The sequence below is a fragment of the Raphanus sativus genome, chromosome 2, assembly GCF_000801105.2.
Source record: "Raphanus sativus cultivar WK10039 chromosome 2, ASM80110v3, whole genome shotgun sequence".
NCBI lineage: Eukaryota > Viridiplantae > Streptophyta > Magnoliopsida > Brassicales > Brassicaceae > Raphanus > Raphanus sativus.
The window spans coordinates 40,174,405-40,194,676 of record NC_079512.1 but is presented as its reverse complement, the minus strand read 5'-3'; the positions used below and the strand labels follow the sequence as shown (position 1 = coordinate 40,194,676).

Genomic DNA, 20,272 nt, shown 5'->3' with positions numbered 1-20,272 from the left:
ATCATTGTACTTGTTTGTCCGATTCATTCAGTGTAAATAGTAAGGAAACTTATCTGTTTCTCCACCAGGACTGTCCTCTATATTCTCTCTTTCTCATTCCTCACCTTTCAAGTTGTTCGACTTTCTTTTACTCCAAACTTATAACTTCATTTTCAATCTTTATCACATCGTGGGGGCAAAAACACAAAGTGGAATAGTACACCGATGTGAAATTTACATGTCACATAACCACTACCTCTTGGACATCTAATTGATTTTGAAGTCTAGAAACCATAGACCTATGAAAATAATAGAGAAGAGTTTGCTTATGCCTTTAGCACCACACAACACAACCCAATGGTAGTAGTATCAGTAAAATATTAAAAAAACTCCTCCCACTGTCTATAAATTCAAGCATCTCCTCCTTTCATATTTCCAATAAAAACCCACCAACGTCTCTCTCTCTCTCTTCTCTCTCAAAAGCATTTCCCTCCCAAATCTCAAGAACTTAAAAAAAAATCGAAACTTTTCTCTATTCTGTTTCTACAAAACAGAGCAAAGTAAAGAGATGAAGATGAGTGATTACTGGACGACAATGGCTTCTCTAGTCGGCATGTTAGCCTTCTGCCAAACAATCCTCCAGCTCGTCTTCCCACCGGAGCTCCGTCTCGCCTTCGTCCACCTCCTGACACGTATGCGCCACGTGTTCTCCTCCCACACCTACTTCGACATAACGGAGATAGACGGCGTCAACACCAACGAGCTCTACAACGCCGTCAGCCTCTACCTCAGCTCCTCCGTCACCGTCAACGGCTCCGTCTCCGCCGCCGCCGGCAACAACAGCACGCGTCTCAGCCTCACGCGCGTCCCCAACTCGAGTTCCGTCACCTTCGGCCTCTCGAACAACGACAGGATCACCGACGTCTTCGACGGCGCCACCGTGCTCTGGGAGCACGTCGTGGTCCAGCGCCAGGTCCAGAGCTTCTCGTGGAGACCAATGCCGGAGGAGAAGCGAGGGTTCACGCTGCAGATCAGCAAGAGAGACAGAGCCCTCGTCCTGGACCATTACCTCGACCACATCGTCGGAAAAGCCGAGGAGATTCGCCGGAGGAGCGAGGAGAGGCTGCTCTACACGAACTCCAGAGGCGTCTCCTTGGACGCGAGGAGCCACCCGTGGGACTCGGTGAGGTTCAAGCACCCGAGCACGTTCGAGACTCTCGCGATGGACCCGGAGAGGAAGAGGAGGATCATGGAGGATCTGAGAGAGTTCGCGAACGGACAAGGGTTTTATCAGAAGACCGGGAGGGCTTGGAAGAGAGGGTACTTGCTGTACGGACCGCCCGGGACGGGGAAGTCGAGTTTGATCGCTGCGATGGCGAACTATCTTGGGTACGATATTTACGATCTTGAGCTTACTGAGGTTCAGAATAACTCGGAGTTGAGGAAGCTGTTGATGAAGACTAGCTCTAAGTCGATAATTGTTATAGAGGATATCGACTGTTCGATTAGTCTGACGAAGAGAGAGAAGGTTAAGAAGAATAAGAGTAACAACGGGTGTTATGATCCGGATTTGACTAGCGGGTCGGGTTTGATGGACGAACCGGGAAGCTCGGTGACGTTGTCGGGTTTGTTGAATTTTACTGATGGGCTTTGGTCTTGTTGTGGGAGCGAGAGGATCTTTGTGTTTACTACTAATCATATTGAGAAGTTGGACTCGGCTTTGTTGAGGAGTGGGAGGATGGATATGCATATTCACATGGGGTTTTGTAGGTTTCAAGCGTTGAAGATTCTGTTGAAGAATTATTTGAGGATGGAGGAAGGTGAGGTGGACGGTGTTGTTTTGAAGGAGATGGAGGAGTTTGTGGAGGAGGCGGAGATTACTCCGGCTGATGTTAGTGAGGTGTTGATTAGGAACAGGAGTGACGCGGAGAAGGCGGTGAGGGAGCTTGTGTGTGTGTTGAAGGAGAGAGTTGTGAGGAGGAGGAAGAGTGGTGGAGTTAAGAAGAAGAAAGAGGAAGGTGAAGATGATGATGAAGAAGAAGCAGAGGAGGAACAAGAGAAGAGGGCTTTGGATAGTCCCAATAGAAACAGAGAGTTCTTTGGGTTTGAAAATGAAAAAGATGAAGTTGAAGAGAAGTGAAGGAGAAGAGACTGTAGTAGTTACTGTAGGATCATTGTCTAATGGTTCATGTGTTCTTTTCATTAAGGTTGGTTTTTATTCTGTTTTATTTGTTCAGTTAAAATGTTATAATTTATGATTGTTATAATCATATAATATAAGGTTTATTCGTTTTGGTGATAATCACAGTCAAAACCCATCTAATGAAACATCCAAACCACACAAAGAGTTGACTTGAGTTTAATTGAGTCCCTAAAGGGTCAACTAGTCAAGTCAACCACCTGTTCTATGTGTTTTCTTCTTGGAGTAAGGAAAATAAAATAGGACAAATCATAATCATATAGTACATTGTATATCTATTTTGGTGAAACTTAAGTCAAAACCAATTTAGTGAAACCTCCATACCAAATGGGTTTTACATCCACTGATGAAGTGTAAATATTGGAATAATGTGATTTATGGGCACTAGGTTGGATTGAATCAGACTAGGATCAACACATGATGTAAAGCTCAAAGATGTTGAGCAGATGGAGGTTGTTTGGATACGCAAAATCAATGTGAGGACGTGGCTGTGACAATTAAGGAAAGGATTAAAAAGATCCTCGAGTATAAAAGACAAGAGACAGGGACGAGACTAGATCAGCTTAGCTACACGTGAATACTAGAGCTCAGGGAAGAGATAAATTTGAAATGCATAGCTTCAATGACGCTCAAGACAAGACAAAAACAACTGTTATATAGGTCCATAGAAGAGGGGATTTGAAGATACAGTTTTAACCCTTGTGTAATTGTAAATCAATTTCGGGGATGTAAATATTGGATGGGCCAAGTTCAAAAAGGCCTGGGCCTTGTAACCGAAAACCTCAACTTGAAACATCAATTCATGTCTACATCGGAGTACGAAACCGGTCTTGGTACGCCGAATTTAAGGCTGTGGATTTTTGGAGAGCGTGTGATTAGAATGATGTTGTTCTTTGTTCACACAATTGAAATCATATCATAGTGAAATGATTTTTTAACTTAATGATATTATTAGTGTCTATAAAATAGTTGAAAATTTGCCATCGCTTGGTTAGACATGCCACCCTCCATGACATAAATCACCCATTGAGTTAATTAATTTGCGAAAAGATGTCTCAGAATGCGTCATTAGCATTTGACTCTTGTAAATAATTCCATTAGAGCTGAGTTGGCTAGCGATGGATGTTTGTTGAGGGACAAGTGGGTGGGCCCACAAACAAACATCCGCTTGATGTTTTCTCAATATCTAACGCTAAGGTTATAAATCCAGTGCGGGTAAGACCATAGTAACATACACTGCCTTCCAATTAAAAACAAGCCATTATGAAACATTGTTAAGAGAAGCGAAAAAGAACACACAGAAAGCTGGAAAATAAAATAAAAAATCCCTTCTTTCCTGCGGAAGAAAAGAAAAGAGAGAATCTATCGAACATAAATCTCCGGTAGGTTTTGTTGAATCTTGTTAATTAGTGAAGATGATGGTAGCAGCTATTAACAGCTTCGATCTTTGGCAAAAGGATGTTTTTTTCTCAGCAGCAGAGGAGGTTCAAGAATCTGCCGATACGTAATGTCCCTTTTACTTTTTTAATCTAATGTTTGATTTGGGGTTTGTATGTGATGTTGAAAGTCTTAGTCTTTACAGGGTTTCTTTTAGACTTGTAATTGTGAATTTGGTTTTGTTGTAACATATGATCAAAGGTCACAACTTTATGTGTTGTTAATTTGATTTATTAGCAAATAGGTGAAGAAGGTATTGAGTTAATATCAAGTTTCAGTTTTTTTTTTGTATTTCCAGAATGGAATCTGCGTATAGGGTTTGGATTAAAGAGAAGAGACAAGGTCGATCAGACCAGCTCTGCATTGAACTTCAAGCTGCTTTGAGCACTGCTAAATGGCAGGTTCGGATCCCATAGACCTTCTTCACACACCAAAACATGCTCCTTTTTTGTTCAATTTATTCAAATGTTGTGTAACATTGAATCATCATCAGCTGGAAGAGTTTGAGAGGGCAGTGAGGTTGAGCCACCGTGGACATTGCCGAGACGACACTACCTTGACTAGGCATAAACAGTTTGTCAACGCTATCGAGAACCAGATTCACCGAGTGCAGTCCGCACTGCAAGAGGCTTTGGCCGAGAACGGGAAACAGCCTCTGCGTTTGGTTGATCTTAACAAAGAAGAGCGTGACGACCTCGCCATGTTTCTCTCTGGCTCTTCTTCCCTGTCCTCGGGGAGTTTCAGCAGTGGAAGAAGAAGCACCAACTTGAGAGACTCCTCGACGAGCTCCTTGGCTGAAAACACGCGTGGGAGAAGAGAGACTAGCTGTGTGATAGACATTGTTGACGAGGGAGGTAGCCCTGAAAGTGCTGATGCTGTGATCCGCGTGCAGCGGGCTGCTGATAAAAGGTCGGGGACGAGAAGAACATGGAGTTCACCGAATGTTCCTAACGTAACTGCGTTGAGGATTAATGTTCCTGTTGATGTGGAAGAAGAAGAAAAGAAGAGACTTGTGTTTGACATTGAAGACACTCCTAAGGAGAAAGGATCTAAACTTGTGGTTTGGATGCAGAGATGTCGTGATTATAACCTTGTAAAGCTTCACTCATTTCTATATAGATGGTATTTGATTATAGTTCTTAATTAGTTGTTTTATCATTTTTTTTTTTGCAGATCTTTGACAGAGTCAGACATTATCAAAGGAGGTTTCGTGTTCCCTTTAGCAGACCGGTCCAGCTCATTCTTTCCTTCACACTAATCTTTTTTCTTCTATGTGAGTCCCCATCTTCTCTTGCTTCTCATAAGAGTTACACCACACCATTGTTTTCATCTTTCTTTTTTTTTTTCTTTTTCTTCTTCCATTGCAGTACTGTTTCGAGTTTATTAGTCTTGACAACTTAAAACCTTTGGTTTCCTGAAACACTCAAGAACATTTGACAAGGTGAATAATATTTTCTGAAAATCTAAATACATAACGTCAAGTGTTTTTTTAACAACAGTCTTTAAACGTTAGCATCCTTTCTTGCAGGTTACATATTCTTGCTTGTTGGTTGGTCACACACATTAAATGATGCTACATGATTTCAACATCCCTCGACAAAAGATGAGAGATTAAAAGGCTTTGTCAAGAACCAAAGAAGAACAAGCCTTCATTTTCTTTTACTTTCTTTTGTCCTCAAGGAAACATATATAGCAACTTGTAACTTCGTAGGTCTATTTGTAAAGTATACTTAAAACAAAAAAAATCGTGTGTTGTTGTTATAAATCGATGCGGTTAAGGTTGTTGAAGTTCACCACGGTCCTTGAAAAATTTTGGATTTTTTTTATTGGATTTCATAGCAAAGATCTGCAGATGAATGAATTTTCGAAATCTTAACTCATTGCTTTAAGCTTTCTAAACCAATCTTTAGATGTTACATGATTCAAAGTCTTCAAGAAGGAAGAGAATTAAAAAGCTTTTGTCAAGAGAAGATCACAGGTAAAAGCCAAAAGAAGAACAAGCTACGTTTCCTAAAGTCTAGACGTGTACCTGAAGAAACCCAATGCGTGTTGTGTGTTAATGATCTCCAGTGTTTGTTTGTCTCGCAGATAATGTTTTGGAGCAGACAATCTTTGTCACCTGGACCCCTTCACTTACTTCGCAAGTCTATGGTTTGAATCAGTGTTTGATCTTCTTTTTAAAATGCTCATTACCAAACTACCAATCTAGGTCAATTATTATTATAGACCGATCATGATTGATAATTGCTTATGATTGGTGACCTGCATATGGTGAAAAGCTGAAATGATACTTTTGATAATACAAAAATCAAAAGTCTCAAATACGTGATTCGCAAGACAAAATTAACGTTTTCTTACCGTTTTGTTAAGTAGTTTCATATACACAACATGAATATGGTGAAATCATGGGTTTTAATTCTAGAAGTCTCTGGAGTCTGGACAAAAAGACGGTGGACGTCACAGTCTCTAGATTGGAATTTGAATTATCATACCATATATCGACCATGCATTTCGAAACACAAATAAATGCTACCAAAACTATATAATTTCCTGTCTATATCACAAAAATCGACTAGTCGCAGAGGGCAAAGTAAAGTAATTAAATTGTGTTCATGTCCTTCTCGTGCCAGTTCTGATCATCATTCATTCCTCCACTACCTAACCAATTAATTTCTTTTAAAAAAATTAAACGATTATCTTCAAAATAGATATTCAAATATTCAAACAAAATGAGCTGAAATCTATACAAAAAAGAACTGTATGATACGGTCCAAACTATTATCGATATTTGTTTCAACAAATAAATTCAAACATCGACATTCTTTAACAAAGTAAATTATCTCAAAGTAAATGACGATTATATCCTTCTCATTCGAGGGCAAAGCAAGTACGTAGAGCCACACATAATGGTTCTCAGGGGTAATATAATACTTTACGAATGTGGAAACCAAAGCGGTGTCGTTGCAGCAACGCTTGTAGGCTCCTTGCAACTCAAGGCGTTAAGAAACCTCCAAGAAGGAGACAGTGACGGCGCTCGAGTTCTACAAGATCTCCGGTCAGCAGGAGACGGAAACATAACATTCCGGCGAACCTGACGGCTCTTTATATTCCTCAGCTCAGTCTCCGGTGTGAACTTAACCATTCCAAACATGATCACGTACCATCTCGGTTTCACACTTTTTCTGTTTCCAGACGAGACCGTTTCGGGCTTTGCCGCAATTTTTGTCGGAGAAGCATTTCCACGTGCGGTCGAGGTGGTTGGTCCACGTGTGAGGTTGCGGTGATCTAAAGAACGGCTTATCCTCATGGGTGCATTGTCACGTGCCACGGGACTATTAAACTTGTTGCCTTGTATAGCGGATAAGGACTCGGATCTAGTGCTTATTCGAGGGCGGATGTATTCGGGAGAGGAAAGGATGGCATTTTGGTAGTTTAAGGGGATGATTTTGCCGCCGAAGATTATGTTTTCTGCTGGAGAACAGTCGTCGGAGGTTGAGGTCAGGAACTCAAAAAGCTCAATGGATCGTTTACGTTGGTCTTCAGTGGTGGTTGTGGCGGCGGTGGAATTGTTTTTTTCGGCGTTGAGAGGAAGATATCGGAGAGAGAGTGCTTCTTCTAGGCGATAATGAAACGGCGTTGTGGGTTTAGGGTTTTGGAGATTGGTGTTTTGTGAAGTTTCCATGTCTTTTTTTTTGGGAATGAGAGAGAGAGAGAGAGAAAGATAGTGAAGGTATTGAAATTTTTTGTCACCACACTAACATACATATATATACTACTATTTCGATTGTTTTAACAAAGAAAATAAATATGGCAACATGTTTGTTTACATCCTATCCCATTCTAGAATCATAATTGCAAGTTACCAACATCATCATTGATTCAAAGCATCCTTCTACATTGGAAAATCAGGTTATCTTTTTTGCAAAAAATTAAATCATTATATGTATAGATCGCACCAATCGCATATCCAATTTACATATTTTGAGAAATCTATTATAGCCTGTAAATATTTAGTATACTCTCTAACCCGCACTAATTAAAGGCAATCTCAAACATCGTCGATTGTTCCCCGATAATCTTCCCCAAACCTCGAGTAAAACGCGTGTTAAAATGAGTAAACTCTTTTCTCATAAAGAAAAGACTCAACTAAGCTCAGATTCAGCTATATATTGAAACTTTAGCATAAGTAAATTCGGTTTTAATAAAAAAATTCTAATCGTCTATACATGCTTACTACTCTACGAACTAGTATATAATTATCAGACATGCTGTTTTGTTAATCACAACCTTGCTACGAATTTGCCCAAGAGTTGTTTACTAATACATGAACCAACAAGATATTCATAGCGTATAAGATTAGTGACGCTATTCTCTACATGTCATTCACATGATCATCTTATTGAATTATGATTTATTTCGTCTGAGAAAATTGTGTGATCCAAAAGCATGGTCTAGACTCTAGAATGATAGTGATAGATATAGTCAAAAGTATTAAATAATTTTTACCCAATCTAATTTGAAATTCTATGAAACAGTGATATGAAAGTTTACAATAATTTTCTAATGTAGAATATTGCGCAACTAATTTTCAAAGTTGGAAATACCAATATTTCAGTATGTATTAATTGTTACAAAATAGTATACTTTTGAAAAATTAAATACTTTCTTATTTTCCACTTTTAGTTTAGTTGCATGAGATTTTAAAGCTTTTACATAAGGAAAGTGTACGTTATTATTATTCACACAATTAATGGAACCCTACACGGCTACACCAAAATGTTTCGCATCAATTGTTTTATTTTTCTCTCTATTCCTACGCATTAAGAGTTCGTTTGCAAATACGCCTGACAACCACATATGTATGTTGCAAGTTTTGATAAATTATTTAGCAGGTATTATTTACTATATCATAAAACTTACCTATATATACAAGTCTAAATAAATACTATCACATTCAATGGCGGATGTAGAATTTGTTTTTGGTGGGGCAAATCATACATAAACTCAAAAAAAAAAGCTAGAAAATGCTATTTACTAATGGAAAGTAACTAAAATTTAAGTATACTAAACAAAATTTTAAAATATTTCAGGTGGCACTTGCCACCTTCTTGGACAACGTATGTATTGAATACAATTGTACATATACAGAACATACACAAACTCACTAAATATATTTTTTAAATACGAACATAAAGTTCTCATTAAAAAGAGCGACTTTTACGCAAGAAAATGTATGAAGTATTAGTATTTGTGAAAAGAGAGTCAAGATTAATTATAAGAGTAAGACTAAGACATGGTGATTGGTTGCAAATAAAGTAAAACAAGTTTTGAGGTATTAACCAGTGCGAGTAAATGAGGTTAGCGAGCAAATGATGGCAAACTTTTGTCGGCCAACACTATTTGCAAACGACCAGAATAGCTCACTGAGTTACTGGTGAAGAAGCTATCCTACTATAGAATTTTAAAAGAAATAAATTAAAGAAAAAAACTGGTGGAAGAGTAATGAAAGGTAATCAATTGTTAGAGAACATAACTAAATGAAAGCAGTTAGAGCCACAAACTACACTTTTTCCTTTCGTTTTCAACTTACACCAACTTACGCTGCAAGGCACAAGTCATAATTAGGTTACTCATATCCAAATTGCTTGACCACAAAGTTTGATTTGTTTTCCTTTTTTATAACATTTTCATATGGTGCGATTTTACTATTATCTTTAAACGCATAAAGTATAGTGAATCACACAGGAGTTCGCCAAAAAGTTTTCGTTTTGTTTTGTTCTAACGTGAAAAGAAGGCATGTTGGTGACTTTGGAAAAGTTAAAGTTATTTGTATAGTGTATTTTTTTGGACAAGCCCAAGCAAATCATAATTATAATTTTGGGCTGGGTAATAGTAACAAGGACTTGGACGTAGAGTTTTAAACGGGCCATTAAGAAATATCACGACGGGCTGCACAGTTTTGTTGGAGCTCGCAACGAATCTGTTAACCCAACTAAAACCATAAGGTAGATCGAAGAGCGATGTGTGTGTTGAGTGCTTTACATATTAACATACTTTTTAGACTTTCACTTTAATACTTTTAGGTACTTCTAGCAAATGTGATGTGAAACACAGATCATTTATGCAATCATGTGGGATCATGTACATCACCTACCAATGTAACCCACTTGATTTTCCATTCGTCGGACCTCTTCTTTTACTAAACTGCTTCGTTTATGCAGTTGTAATCCCTTATTGATACTTTTTGTAGTAATAATTAATCAATAAGAAGAGTAGTTTATGAGAAAAAAACACACAAAGACCAAAAAAGGTAGTTGAAACAGGAAAGAAACATGTTGGAGAATGGAGAGTGCATCCTATCCTCCACCAACTTCGTTTCCCACGTATCAGTGTAACACACATGCTATTAAATCACATCTACAATATGCCCCCAGCTTACCTACCCCCATACCATTCATCTTATTCATTTTTTTTAATTTTCCGTTTATAAAATTAATATTTCTGAACCACCAAAAAGCACTTCAAAGCAAAGGTTTCAACTTTCAACCATCCATAATCATTATTATCCATTTGGCTCTTACTGTAACGTCCCGACTGTCTACGGTTAATGGGCCACCCACGCCCGCTCTTTCGGTCTGTGGGCCTCATTTCATCCGACGGTCGGTCGTTAATTTTTCAAGGCTCAAAATCATTGTTTACTGATCCTTCAATCACCACCCGACTTTTCCCCGTGCTTTGGCCTCACTTACACGGTATCGCGAATCACTTCCCGATAGGTCACCCATCCTTTCACTACTCCAGCCCAAGCACGCTTGACTCTGGAGTTCTAAACGGATGTGTGACGGAAAAGATAAGTCAACTTTGGTGACATAGGTAGCCAAATCAATTCTCTTAAGCATTTCCATATATCATAACTCGAAATGTTACAATTCACCATCTCTCAAAGAACGCAACGCCCTCGTTGCGCCCCATGACAGGTCTCAAGACGCTTCTCAGGTCAAAACTGAGACGGCTAACCAGTTATGATACCATTTGTAACGTCCTGACCGCCCACAGCTAATGTACCACCCACGCCCGCTCTCTCGGCCCGTGGGCCCCATCCTATCCGATGGTCGGTCGTTAATTCTCAAGGCTCGAAATCAGTGTTTACTGACTCTGCAATCACCACCCGATCTTTCCCCATGCTTTGACCTCATTTACACGGTATCGCGAATCACTTCCCGATAGGTCACCATCCTTTCACTACTCCAGCCCAAGCACGCTTAGCTCTGGAGTTCTAAACAGATGTGTAACAAAAAAAGTAAGTCAACTTTAATGACATAGATAACCAAATCAATTCTCTTAAGCCTTTCCGTATATACCTTTCCATATATCACAATTCGGAATGTTACACTTACATTTAAAGGTACAGAGTTTGTATGTAACACAACTGTTTCATAAATACTCCCAACACATCTTATACAAATTTGGGTTTTTTTCTTTTCATTATGTTGTGTGGGAACAAACTATATAACAAAGGTTGAAAAAATAGAACTGTAAAATAACATATAAAATAAACTAAATTAAAAAATGGAGAAAAAGGAGGTTTATTCCCTCTTGGGATCACAACTTAATGACCATGCTGTGGCATTTCTGTGCCGTATAAGTATACAGTGAGTGTATGAGGGAGGGGGCTTCAAACATCCTCGTGTTACCATACATCTCTAAGATATCTTCCACTCATCTGCAGATTCTTCACAAAGCTCTCTGCTTTTGTAGAATCCATTGATCCCTGAAAAAACAAAGACCAGACACAAGTAAGAAACCCTCTCAAGACTCTTTTTGTGATGGCGGTTGAGATTTGATGTCTTCTTAAATTTTGGGTGTGTCTCATACAAACCTGTTCTTGAGCTATTGTGTGGAGAGATCTATGAACGTCTCTTGCCATGCCTTTGGCGTCACCACAAACATATACATAAGCTCCTTCAGAGATCATGCTCCAGATATCAGAAGCCTATACATACCACAAAAAAAAATTGTCAGCTCAAGAATCTGAAGATGAGAGTGTGTATTAAGCTGCGAACTTAAAGACATACCTTGTCCATCATCTTGTGCTGTACATATTCTTTGGTTGGTCCTTCACGAGAGAAGGCGACGCTTAGCTCTGAGAGTGCACCACTCTCAAGAAATCCCTGGAGCTCTTCCTCGTAGATGAAATCCTGAACATATGAAAATACTTGAGAACACTGAACAAACAGATGATGATGATAAGTTTTGAGTTTACCATTCTACGGTTTCTGCACCCAAAGAACAAAACTGATGGTCCAAGTTCAACACCAGATTCCACCAATGAGAGCCTTTCCTGAAGGAAACCTCTGAATGGAGCCAATCCAGTCCCTGGACCGATCATTATGATCGGTACCTTAGAATCTAAAGGAAGCTTGAAGTTGGATTGCCTAACAAATATAGGCGCTGAGGAACAGTTCTCATTCTTCTCATAAGGCACAGCACTCTGTTATTACAACAGCAACAAAAGAAGCTCAGGAATGGCACAAACAACAAAAAAAAAAAGATCACACTGATCTTTTTTACCTTCATCCAAGTGGAACACACTCCCTTATGAATCCTGCCGGTTGGCATCTTCTCATGTACAAGTGCACATGTGACATGAATTGTAGTTTCAGCAATCCTATTCAAGTAAACAGGTCAAAGGTCAATACACTTAAAAAGTATTAAATAAGTCTCTGAAAACAATGAGAAGGGTACTCACTTGGGAGATGATGATATTGAATAGAACCTCGGCTGCAACCTGGGAGCGACTGCAGCAAAGAAGACACCAAGTGGTGGCTTAGCTGAAGGAAACTCGGCCATCACCTCGAGTAGGCTTCTTTGACTCTCTACTACCCACTTTGAATATTCATCCTGGTGTTGAATAGATTACTTGTAAGAGAAAATGTTACAATGGAAAATCAAGAAGAGCAGCGTGGCACAAACCTTTCCAGCAGGTGAAGCAAGGTGTTTTAGTCGCTCTGCTTCGGTGGGGTTAGATGCATGAGCAGCCAAAGCTACTAAAGCGGACTGCAGGAAAACAATTGAGATTAACCATCTATGACAGCAAATAAACATGGTCATAAATGTGAATCCAACCAACCTTTTTAGGAGAACTCAAAAGACATGCATAACGTGTAAGCGCTGTTCTCAAGTTGCACGGTGGGAATGGAGGAGGAAGAGAGCTGCTGATTGGTGTTCCATCTTCTTTATCAGAGTGAAGAGAGAAATAAGTATCAGGTGACATGTCCAGCAACCTAAGCGCTTCCTCTACCGTTTCATTCAAATTATCACACAGTACACCAACATGATCTCCAGTTTCATACCTGACAGACAATAATATTATGTTATTTCTTCAAGAATGTTCCCCCTGGTTCTGAACACATTCTTAAATTAGCAGTAAAAACTCACGTCAGTCCACTTCCGGCAATGTCAAACTCCAGATGGGTGCAAGAACGGTCAGACTCTGGTGTGTGAAGCTCTCTTCTCACAGCAACATTTGCCCTTTAAAAGCACCAAAACAAAAGCACTGATTATATCAAACTGATAAGACAATGCTTATAAGGAAGAAAAAAAATGTTAAGAAGACTGGTTTTGCGCACCTGTAAGGATGTTGAGCATCAAACACGACATGACCATTCCCATTGGCCAAGTGTTTCTCGTTCAACGCATATTTAGAGTTGTGAATAGAAACTCTGTATTCTAGCACAGCAGCAGTGTATGGTGTAACAGCTGTATCACCTTCTTCCCTTAGCAATGTATCCAACTCAGGCCACAATGTTTCTCGCCTGAAGGAGATAAACAAACTGAGCAAGCTGATAGAAGAGAAAAAAAAAAGAAGTATAGATCAAAAGTAAGTACCATGCGGTAAAGTCATCTTCAATACATTGGTCATCATCTCCAAGACCAACATGTACAAGACGCTGTGCACCTGAACAAGCCAAGTCATCAAGTTAGAAGAAGACAAATACAAAAGACATCAAAACGAATGCTGAAAATAAAGAAACCAAACAAACCTTGTTCGACAAGAATGTCATCTACAACTTTGGCAACCTGCAACACAGATTTTTACAAAACAAATATTAAAATAACAAGAATTTAAATTAAAAAAAAAAACATAAATAAAGATTACAGTTTTAGAAACCTTGTTAAAGTGTTCATATTGTCTGTTTCCTAAGCCAAACACACCGTACTTCAAGTTCTTGAGCCATTCTCCTCTGTCATTCCCCTGTAACACACATGACACATGTGCAAAACTTGAGAAACAAGTAAACATAACAACACACGTTACGCTAACTAACTGACCCCAAGCAACAAAAGACTAACCTCGGTGAACCATTTGTAGAATCTCGCCGCATTGTCTGTAGGCTCACCGTCTCCATAACTACACACCAAGATTGTAAAATCAACATCAGCCAAAGCAACTTTCAATAGAGATAAAATAAACAGAGCTTAAAAAAGAAAAAAAAAAACTAACGTGGCTAAGAAGAAGAAAGCCACATCCTCTTTCTTCAACTTCTCCTCATACTCATCATCATCAGCCGCGTAATCGTCCTGTTAAAACAAATCAGAATCAGAATCGAAATAAACAAGAAAGCTGTTTTTTTTTTCAAAAAAGGGTATAATACCAAATCAACGATTTTGAATCTGATCTTCTCGTATCTAGCTTTAGCTTCTTCTCCTAAAGCCTGCAAATTATCAAAAAAACTTAGCTTTCATCATCTTCACTCTGTTTTGAATCAAAGCTCTGTTTTGAGCCAAGGCTCTGTTTTGAGCCAAGGCTCTGTTTTGAGCCAAAGCTCTGTTTTGAGCCAAGGCTCTGTTTCGAATGAAAGCAACGTACTTTAGCAAACCCTTCAGCAGTTCCGGTCTGTGTACCGAAAAAGATGGTGACTTTCTTCCTCCCATCGTCATCAACCTCGTCCTCACCGCGAGGCTTGATCACCAACGGCTTAAGCGTCTCGACGCGTTTGGAGCTGTTCCCGGATCTTCTCAAGACGAGCATGACGATGCAGCCGACGAGAACAGCTATGGTGGTGGTCACAATCACGGCGAGGTGGCGATTCTCGGTGAGGATGGAGCTCAGTTCGGCGGCGACGGACTCGTAAGCGGAGGCATTCGCCGGGTCGGAGACGACGACGGGTTCTCCTTTGATGATGGCGGACATGAGATCAAAGGGAGAGACTTTCATGGGTGTTGAGGACATGGTGGCGTGTTCTTGGTGTGCCTAGACGAAGAAGAAGAGGAAGATCTCTCTCTGTCTCTATGAATCGGAGGGTGTGGTTAGGTGTGGTGTTGGTGAGAGAGAGACTCTTCCGACTCTGTGAGAGAAAATAAATAATGAAATACGAAGAAGAAGAGAGCTCTACATATATAATTTATTTAAAATAATTATTTTTATTATTTTCGTGGTTGGAGACTTGGAGTGGTGAGATTTATTGCCACCGCTCACCAAACCAGAACGGTCAAACCGACCTACCGCGTTTGATTTTAGCCATGGTTAACTTATGTATATACTATAAAGTCTCTCTAAGTTATTATTATCCATTTAGATTCTTATTTACTATCCTAGACTTTTTCAATTCAAAAAAGAAGAAAATAAAAAATTCTTTGTTGGTTATTACTCACGACTGTTGAATAAGGTAAATTTTTGTCTCAAGTTTTGGTTATATGTTTGGAAAAAGGGAAAAGCAAATGCTTTTAATTAAACGGGATTCAATAGCGTTTTTCAGTAACCTCGAGAGAGAAAAAGAGAGAAAAATGAGAGATAGTGCTCCGGCCGACGGAGGATTTTCATAGCCACCGTTGGTCCGGATGTTTTGGGTCTTTTTCCGTTTCGATATATTTAACAGATGTAAGGTAAGGGTCTTGAAGAGAGAGGAAGTGTTTCGTTCCTCGTTTTGATTTTACGGGAGGTGGAGGCTTAGGTAGTTTCACCGACGCCGGTTCTTGTCCTCCGGAGGGTGGAAGCTCCGTCAGCTCTACGTCGCCGGTATATGCGGTCTTTGACCATGAAGACGTTTGCTGTTCTTTGACTCTGCGGGAGTCGGTTTGTTGGTTGTGGGGTTTTTGGGAGACGGAAGAGGTGACTTAGGGCTTCCGGTTGATCTCCCTGTTTCTGGTGTGCGCGGTGGTTGGTTGAGCGCTCGAGTCGGTTGATGATGCTCTCCGACGGATCATAGAGGGGTCTGTGTGTGGTGGTTTCGAAGCGGTAAGGAGGAGATCTCGATCTATTTGATCGATTGAAGCTCTCCATTGGAAGAAGCGATGAGACTGAAGTGGGTGGTGGCGCAGTTGCATGCGCGTGATGTAGCCGTTGAGATGCTGGCTGCAACGGAAAAGTTTTTTCCGACGGTGGCGCTGCGGCGATTTAGGGTTTCGCGTCTAGAACGAAGGGTTGGTCGGTGGAGGTGTGATCCTTCTGGGTTTGGGTTCATTTCTTTTCTTGTATTTTGTTTATCTGCTTTACTGGGTCTTTAGTTTTGTTGTATGTGTTGGACTTAGACCCATTTTAATATAATCCAATTTGAGAAAGAAAAAAAGCGGGATTCAGTAGCCCGTGGTATTAGATTGAGCCAATACCTCAACGACCGACCACTATGGCCTTTGACCCCTGGGAAGTCTTGAGTCGGTCAAGCTGTTGGCTGGTCAAATATGACATGAACTTTGACTCTTTTATATTAGCAAACAGGTCATGTTCTATGTGATAATAATAATATATACTAGATACTATATGGTGCATCATTCAAAAAGACTGCAAAAATATTATTTAAAGGGTGTATAGTAAGAAGGTTCCTAGCGCGGACATGTTGTAAGATGGCCAACCACTCATGTCAAAGTTGTTCAGTGATAACCCCATCCAACTATATGGTCGAGCTATTTAAGTTTAAGTATCATTTCAGAAACCGTGAGATGATAAAAATATATAATGTTTTTTTTTTTGCTAAAATTTGTAAAAATATATAATGTTAGTAAATAATCTTCTGACGTTTGCTCTTTTGATAATCGAATATGCGTTTATGCCTGTGTCCAAATTGATCGACCTTCATGTCAACATCGTGCTTCTGCCAACACAACTGATTACATCTCCAAAGAGATTCACCACAAATAAGAAAGAAAAGAAGACAAGTGAAACACCACAACACACGTGTCTTTATCGTTTTCACACTCTCAAAACAAATCGAAACACGAATTCGATAAAAACAAGAACAAAAAAACACAATCGTCAAACAATACTAGTGTATTACCAAATATAATCATTTACATGTTCTGAAATTTATGTGTGTGTATATATCATTCACATGTTCTGAAATTTATGTGTGTGTATATAAACACACACAATTACTTATTCTGGAATGGAAAACTCTGATACGTGAATAAATAATAACCTTCTATAATAGTGTTCTTTTAACGGAAAATTATAATTCTACGTACCTTATAAACCTCTTTAAAGTTTGTATATGTCCCAAAGTTAACATGTAACACACCTTAAGAAAAAGTTAACATGTAACAAATAGAAACACATAACGATATATTTTTTGTAATTGTCTAGTTAGACAAATCAAATTTATGATTTTTGTAGTAACGTCTTATCCCAAAACTCATGCCAAAGATGCCTAAACCCAATTTTCCCTTCACGAAAGCACATCCCCAAAAGAAATCAAACATGTTAACTGTGAAGTATTCTTGTTGGAGTTAATGTTATAATTAAACTTCTTTTGCTCTTTTATTTTACAGAGTGGTTTGTGAAGGTGGATTTATGTTAGGTCCAAAATGCAAAGGAAATAAGAGGCTGTAAGAAACCCTATGATGGAAAATAAGACTTCCAATACTTGATTGGTAGATAGAAAACTGTGACCCAACACTTCCCACATGGGCAAACCTAAACCATTTGTTTCATCCATTTCCCACCAAACTTTATACGAAGGTTTTATGTATTAACATTTTCACATGTTTTGCTTGTTATTTTATCAATGAAAAAGTTCGTATGCGCGATAAAGAACTTATCAACACAGTATATTTGTAATTGAATGACCTGCAATATTGGTCTCATTATAAACTTGTAAGTGCATTTGCTGATAAATATTTTCTTCCGGAATTATCCCAAAATTACTATTTTATACTTTATTGAAAAAAAAAATTTTCTATGGACTATACAGTCTACACACACTACAAAAAAAGAGGGATATTGTGACAGAATTTTGAGACAATTTTTGTTCGTCACAAATCTGTGACATTCTAGAGACATAAATGTGACTAAAGTTTTTAGTCATAAAATAGTAACTGGTTAGTCACAATATTGTGACGATCTAAGCCGTAGGTAATTTTCGTCACAATTTGTAATGTAAATATGACGAAAAGATATTTCGTAACAATCGTGACATAGCTATAACTTTTTGACCGTTAATGTTGTGATGTATTTTTGACAGAACAGATAGTTTCAAATTGTGAGGCGAAAGAAAAACTAGATATTAGTGACTATAATTGGTATAAACCAATGCCATAATAAACTGTTGTAAATTATGACAAAAATATGATGTCTTTTCTCAAAAAAAAAAAAATTATGACAAAATATGAGAAGCAAGTTGGAGTTTTGCTAAACTACTAACATTTATTACTTTTTCTTCTAATTGGTATTATGAATAATAAATAGATAAATTTTGCAAACAAATAATATATTTTGGTCTCGATAATCATGATACATTCATTCCAAAAAAAGATAATCATGATACATTTAAGATATTTTACAAAAAAAATTAGATTTCCGTGCACTATATCATGAAAGTAATGATCCAATTGTTCACACTGATTCATTGTCGTTTATGTAGTATAATTATATAAAATAAAATGGAAGTGTTAGCAAACCTATGTTATGGAAACAAAATAAAATAAAATGCCAATGAGAGACAGAAATTCTGTGATGCCAAGTTAACGGATTATGTTTGTATGGGAAATAAAAAATAATTCTTACTGGAACTTTTAATTAGAGAAACAGTTTCCAATTTTAGGAGTGAATAAAAATTTAGTAGTTGAAGAAAGACGGACGAAATAAGCACCAACCGTCACTACTCATCGGTCATTAGTATCCAAAGATTTAATTTTAGGAACAATTAATTAGAGAATCAAAGTGGAGCGATAAATCCCGGTAAAAAAGCATTAAAATTCGGGTTGTTACCAAAACAAGCACCACATCATTACTCATTAGTATCCAAAGATTTAATCGAATACAATATATAAATAAACAAGGTAAACAACTTACTCTCCATCATTCACAAGTTTACCTAAAAACCTAAGAACTCTCTCGTACAAAATAAAAGCTGTCTTTTTTTTTCTTTTAACTTTTCACAATCACTGATTTCAGAGTCGCATTAGGTAGGGTTAATCTTCTGTATGAGGTGTATATTTTCAAACAGTTATTTAAACTGCTTATTGTATTGAAACTCAAATGATTTCTTTTGCTTGTTGTAGATGCATCTTCTAATCATATTTGTGCGCCTGTATGAGAGAGGATCAAATTCCCAGTCTGTCGATTATGGAAGACTTTTTTCTCTTGGATATTAACTCGACAAAGATCACAAACCTCCCAAGATAGCCGGTTTATAAAATCGGGATTCTGTTAATAAGGCCGGTGCGGAAAGTCACTCCAAGATTTAATGGATCTGTTTATTTGTTATCCTCTGCTTCTGGAATTTTTTTCTTTGTTTAGTTTATTCTTTCTGATATGGTTTAACAGAGTTCGATGTATTATAGATCTTTTTTTGTAACTTAATATTATAGATCTTGACATATGTATGTAAGTTTTTGTGTATCTTTTGCTTTTGATAATAATTTTCTAATTGTGTAGTTTTAATAAAGTTAGTATAAATGATACAAATACGTAACAAACAAATTTAATACAAAATATTAACAGTTTATAGACGTCAAATTAGTTGTTATACAAGACAAAATGGGACAAAATTTACCGAATTGAAAACTGTAATAATTGTAATAATTTGACTGACGGATTCAAGACTTTTTTTAGTATGTATGTGTAACTAATTGAAGACAACTCTGTAGTCACTATTCAGGACATTTAGTGACTAAAGTTTTGTTGCAATTAATTACAAAATTGAGACATTTTAGTCGTCATCAAAGCCAACGATTTTAAGACCAGATTTTTAGTCAATATTTGTGACGGTTTTGTTACTTTTATTTTTGTCACTTTTACTTACAAACTAGTTACTAGATATATTTGTAACAAATTTAGACGTTTTTTGTTACGGCATAAATTTGTGACGACACTATTGCTACTATTTGAAAATGGTAACAATTCTGTCACAATAGTTATATTGTTACGGAATTATGTGTATTGTGACAAAAAAAATTGTCACAATATAAATATTTTCTTGTAGTGACAACCATACAATTTTAAGAGTTGTGTATTGAACTTGGGGGCTACACAACCATACAATTTTAATAGTCTGAAATTCAATCAGTAGCAACGTTTTTAATACTTAGCCGACAATTAAACCAGAAGTAATTATAAACTAGATATTATTCATTAAACACAATTTTTAGTAATTAAAAAGAAAATTGTAGTAGTTAAACATAGATTCACATATTTAATCGTTGTGTGGAATTGATTTGAAA

At 37.8% G+C, this 20,272-nt stretch overlaps 4 protein-coding genes across 5 annotated transcripts; 2 read left to right on the top strand and 2 right to left on the bottom strand.

Moving 5' to 3' along the window:
- Window positions 1-259: 259 nt before the first annotated feature.
- Window positions 260-2,281, top strand: LOC108841949 (AAA-ATPase At4g30250-like). The gene has a single exon (XM_018614736.2). It carries the CDS (start codon window positions 548-550, stop codon window positions 2,117-2,119), a length of 1,572 nt encoding a protein of 523 aa, XP_018470238.2. The 5' UTR covers window positions 260-547; the 3' UTR covers window positions 2,120-2,281.
- Window positions 2,282-3,452: 1,171 nt separating this feature from the next.
- Window positions 3,453-5,426, top strand: LOC108840283 (uncharacterized). Of its 2 annotated transcripts, XM_056991507.1 has the most exons (7): window positions 3,453-3,561; window positions 3,637-3,683; window positions 3,915-4,017; window positions 4,110-4,709; window positions 4,790-4,889; window positions 4,984-5,057; window positions 5,145-5,426. In XM_056991507.1, exons 3-6 carry the CDS (start codon window positions 3,916-3,918, stop codon window positions 5,001-5,003), a joined length of 822 nt encoding a protein of 273 aa, XP_056847487.1. In that variant the 5' UTR covers window positions 3,453-3,561; window positions 3,637-3,683; window position 3,915; the 3' UTR covers window positions 5,004-5,057; window positions 5,145-5,426. The 2 variants fall into 2 exon arrangements, with proteins under 2 accessions (XP_056847487.1, XP_018468621.1); XM_018613119.2 differs by having other exon boundaries at window positions 3,459-3,683.
- Window positions 5,427-6,356: 930 nt separating this feature from the next.
- On the bottom strand, window positions 6,357-7,327 carry LOC108839547 (uncharacterized). The gene has a single exon (XM_018612302.2). It carries the CDS (start codon window positions 7,296-7,298, stop codon window positions 6,549-6,551), a length of 750 nt encoding a protein of 249 aa, XP_018467804.1. The 5' UTR covers window positions 7,299-7,327; the 3' UTR covers window positions 6,357-6,548.
- A 3,621-nt stretch (window positions 7,328-10,948) lies between these two features.
- On the bottom strand, window positions 10,949-14,987 carry LOC108819565 (NADPH--cytochrome P450 reductase 2-like). Its single transcript, XM_018592631.2, has 17 exons — window positions 14,487-14,987; window positions 14,272-14,331; window positions 14,121-14,197; window positions 13,970-14,027; window positions 13,788-13,871; window positions 13,660-13,696; window positions 13,505-13,574; window positions 13,246-13,431; window positions 13,055-13,147; window positions 12,747-12,969; window positions 12,590-12,673; window positions 12,366-12,517; window positions 12,188-12,284; window positions 11,880-12,107; window positions 11,692-11,814; window positions 11,496-11,609; window positions 10,949-11,387 (listed from the first exon to the last, which is right to left on the bottom strand). Exons 1-17 carry the CDS (start codon window positions 14,847-14,849, stop codon window positions 11,307-11,309), a joined length of 2,130 nt encoding a protein of 709 aa, XP_018448133.2. The 5' UTR covers window positions 14,850-14,987; the 3' UTR covers window positions 10,949-11,306.
- Window positions 14,988-20,272: the final 5,285 nt, after the last annotated feature.